The sequence below is a fragment of the Rhinopithecus bieti genome, unplaced genomic scaffold (genome assembly GCF_001698545.2).
Source record: "Rhinopithecus bieti isolate Rb0 unplaced genomic scaffold, ASM169854v2 scaffold_6439, whole genome shotgun sequence".
Lineage (NCBI taxonomy): Eukaryota > Metazoa > Chordata > Mammalia > Primates > Cercopithecidae > Rhinopithecus > Rhinopithecus bieti.
In genome coordinates, this window is record NW_016805421.1 from 2,270,651 (window position 1) to 2,275,181 (window position 4,531).

At 37.0% G+C, this 4,531-nt stretch overlaps 1 protein-coding gene across 1 annotated transcript; it reads left to right on the forward strand.

Annotated features, from left to right (window-relative positions):
* Positions 1-643: 643 nt before the first annotated feature.
* On the forward strand, positions 644-4,103 carry LOC108529817 (far upstream element-binding protein 1-like). Its single transcript, XM_017872328.1, is given in 2 exon segments — positions 644-1,744; positions 3,953-4,103. Coding segments are annotated over 2 exon segments (1,152 nt in total). The 3' UTR covers positions 4,004-4,103.
* The last annotated feature ends 428 nt before the right edge of the window (positions 4,104-4,531 follow it).

The window sequence follows — 4,531 nt, forward strand, 5'->3', positions numbered from 1 at the left end:
CAGTGAGCCGAGATTGTGCCACTGCACTCCAGCCCGGGCGACAGAGCAAGATTCTATCTCAAAAAAAAAAAGAAAAGAAAAGAAAAGAAAAGAAAAGAAAAGAAAAGAAAGAAAAAGAAAGGAAAATCGGTGGTAGACTGGTATACTTAACATGCTTGGCTATCATAGGAGCCGGGGGCAGGGAGAGGGAGGAGAGAAAAAAAGCCTGATTCATAGGGTTTGCCAATTTCCATAGTATAAATATTTCCTCCACGGTCAATTTCAAGCTACCAGTGTTGTGCCAGTTAACATAGAGTGTGAAAAAGTTGTGCAAAAATTGACTCTTGTGAACACTGTCTCTAGAACGCTACTGAAAAACCATCTTAGTTGCGCACAGAATAGAGCTAGCAATCTTTTGTTAAGGGTCAAGATTTCTTGCAGATAGCAGGGTGGGTAGGTAGCTGGAACATATGTATATAATAAAGTGTGCTGCGCTTCATTTGATTCTAAAACAGTGAATATTGTAGGGCATAATGTTACCATGATTGTGATGAGGAAATATGTTGTAGTGTGCTAAAGAAAAATGAGGCCATTTTCTTTCTTTCTTAGCTGTTAGCTGAGAGGCAGTCTCTGAACGGGCGGCAGCGGCTAGCGTAGTGTAACCATGGCAGACTATGTCCCCATTCCAAGATTTGCTGTTGGCATTGTAATAGGAAGAAACGGAGAGATGATCAAAAAAATACAAAATGATGCTGGTGTTCGAATTCAGTTTAAGCCAGATGATGCGACAACACCTGAGAGGATAGCACAAATAACAGGACCTCCAGACCGATGTCAACATGCTGCAGAAACTATTACAGACCTTCTTCGAAGTGTCCAGGCGGGTAATCCTGGTGGACCTGGACCTGGTGGTTGAGGAAGAGGTAGAGGTCAAGGCAACTGGAACATGGGACCACCTGGTGGACTACAGGAATTTAATTTTATTGTGCCAACTGGGAAAACTGGATTAATAATAGGAAAAGGAGGGGAAACCATAAAAAGCATAAGCCAACAGTCTGGTGCAAGAATAGAACTTCAGAGAAATCCTCCACCAAATGCAGATCCTAATATGAAGTTATTTACAATTCGCGGCACTCCACAACAGATAGACTATGCTCGGCAACTCATAGAAGAAAAGATTGGTGGCCCAGTAAATCCTTTAGGGCCACCTGTACCCCATGGGCCCCATGGCGTCCCAGGCCCCCATGGACCTCCTGGGCCTCCAGGGCCTGGAACTCCAATGGGACCATACAACCCTGCACCTTATAATCCTGGACCACCAGGCCCGGCTCCTCATGGTCCTCCAGCCCCATATGCTCCCCAGGGATGGGGAAATGCATATCCACACTGGCAGCAGCAGGCTCCTCCTGATCCAGCTAAGGCAGGAACGGATCCAAATTCAGCAGCTTGGGCTGCTTATTATGCTCACTATTATCAACAGCAAGCACAGCCACCACCAGCAGCCCCTGCAGGTGCACCAACTACAACTCAAACTAATGGACAAGGAGATCAGCAGAATCCAGCCCCAGCTGGACAGGTTGATTATACCAAGGCTTGGGAAGAGTACTACAAGAAAATGGGTCAAGCAGTTCCTGCTCCCACTGGGGCTCCTCCAGGTGGTCAGCCAGATTATAGTGCAGCCTGGGCTGAGTATTATAGACAACAAGCAGCCTATTATGCCCAGACAAGTCCCCAGGGAATGCCACAGCATCCTCCAGCACCTCAGGGCCAATAATAAGAAGTGGACAATACAGTATTTGCTTCATTGTGTGGGGGAAAAAAACCTTTGTTAAATATATGGATGCAGACGACTTGATGAAGATCTTAATTTTGTTTTTGGTTTAAAATAGTGTTTTTTTTTTTGTTTGTTTTGTTTTTTTTTTCAAATGTACAAAATATCTATCACTACTGATAGGAGGTTAATATTTCTGTGTAGAAATGAAAATTGGTTTGTTTTTAGTATTTAGTGTAGATGTACACATTCCAGCAAATGTATTTGCAATTATGTGGTTGATGCTTTGTGATATAAATGTACTTTTTCAATGTATACTTTCACTTTTAAAATGCCTGTTTTGTGCTTTACAATAAATGATATGAAACCTCCTGTGTCGGTAAGTTGGATATGTGGGTATTTAAAGGATTCATAATTTCTTAGCAATGATAAATTAAGATACATATACACAAATATATAAGCTTTCCCCATGAAATATTGAGTTTTTAAACACTGGCATGTTTTTCCCCCCTTGCAGTATAGTGGTAGATTGGAGGATCTTTTCCATTTATTGTATTTGGCTCTTTCAGCACAAGTAATCCTGGTATCTTCATTTTTTTTCCTTCTGTTTGATTAAAAACTGCATGTGTGTACAATGATTTTCTGGCATACTTCCATTGCATTAACAGTGAAATTTCCTTTTTATACATGACCACTGTTTCAGACCTGTACTGCTGCTATAACAGTTAACCTTTCTGTTCTTAATTTGATAATAATTGATTTCCAAGACTGTTTCGGCATAACTAATTTTAAACAGTTTTCAGATAGTGAATATGAGTAGTCTAATAAGAACAGTTTTTTTTCCATGTAAAGCAACTCTTTCAATGTATATAATAGTGTGTTTCTTTCTAAATTTAGGATAGAAAAGTGAATAGTGTGCAAAAAGTATAGCTACATTGCATCTGCCATTGAAACATAAATGGGGTATGGAAACGTTCAAGCTTTTTTTTTTTTGCCTTTAAGCAGTATAGATAAGCTTTGTTTTGTAAATGCACAAGTCCAATCATTGAATCAACTTAATTTTTTTATGTACTTGAAGTCATTTTATTACTCTTTAACACTCATGCTGAAGTTCTGATATTTTGTTGAAATCCATTGTTTTACTCTTTGCATATTTGTTGGCTCTTTGCATATTAATATATTAGACTACATGCAAATACAGTCTGTCTTGCCATTGTCTGTTGAAGTGCAGGTTTGATCCAGCCAGTATAGAACTAGCTCTGTAGGGGTGAGGAGGACTGTGCTGTGTATCATCCTTGATTGTGTTCCTTCAAGGAGCATTGCACTGTAAGTACATCAGAATGACAAATTGATGAACTGCAACAGTATCTTTTTGTCAATGTTCCACATAATGCAAATGCCATACTTTGTGTGAATATTATGTTGGAATACAGTGCTGATATCTTGGAAAACCATAACTGCTTCTTAATTTAACATAGAATAATACATAGTTCTGTATTTTTTTTAAAGTGAGCTTAATGGGTAAGTATTTTTTATATGCTTTAGCTATAGCTAAAGAAAACTGATACTTAACAAAGTTGAATAGTATTATTCACTGGTGCTCCTGAAATATTGTTTTTCAGTGTAAAATATGCATATATTCTATATTTAATATGAAAGTCTTGAAATGTATCAGACAGAAGGGAATTTCAGTTTGCAAATAATGAGCAATGTAGCAATTTTAACACATTTCATAAATATATATTTTGTCATTGGTGGGGAGCACCATTTGTTGTTTTGAATATACTTTAAAGGAAGAGGTACAAGGACATAAATGTTGAGATTACCTACAGGATGGAAATAGCAGTACAGTTCATTATAGATATTTTGAAATGTTTTTGATTGTTTTATATAACCTAGAGTGACTTCCCTTACCCTTATTTAGATCTGGATATATAGTTCTAGTTTGAAGTTTAATAGTTAAGGAGTTAGCTATTTGTTATCTTTAAGAGTAGGGTATTGACGTGAGCAATTGCAGTATTTTGCATGATACTGTTTTATAGATGACCTTTTAGGAAAGTGGTGCATTTATTAATTGAACTGAAGAAGTGGTTCAGTTGAATTCAGTATCATAACTCACAAATTGGAGGCTGTTGATTTTGATTCATTTAAGGTTTAAAATCTTTATTAATTGCAAACAGTGCAATTATTTATACTTCACAGTGCCTTCCCAGACCTTCCACCTTAGGTTCTGCTGCAAAAAGCACCAGGTAAGCACAACCTAAGGACATATATAAATAAATATTTCAGTACATTAATGTTGTCCCTGTGAGGTTTTTGTGGTTGTGTATTCAAAGGCAATCTGCTACTGCTTCCCCAAAATGTNTATATATATATATATATATAGCCACTTTACAGGGTTATTGTATATATTAAATGAGATAAAGTGTATAAAGCTATATGAAGAGTTCCAGGAACACATCTACTTTCATACATACCTCAGTAATTATGATAATAAAGACAGATATGCCAATACCTGAAATAAAGTGTACATAATGAAATGGTCTTAATTCCCACATATAATGGGGATCATGTTTGTCAATAAATTTCCATGATTGGGTTTCCTATGACTATCTGTGTTAATATACACAGAGAGTTGAACTAGGCTAACTTTTAAAAGTGAAATTGTGAAACTAAATGTTTATGTCAATTAGCCCTTTCTGCACCCTAATAATTATATTGATAAATAAAATATCAATAACTTTTCTCTGCATATATTACTGCTAACTTATAAATCAATTA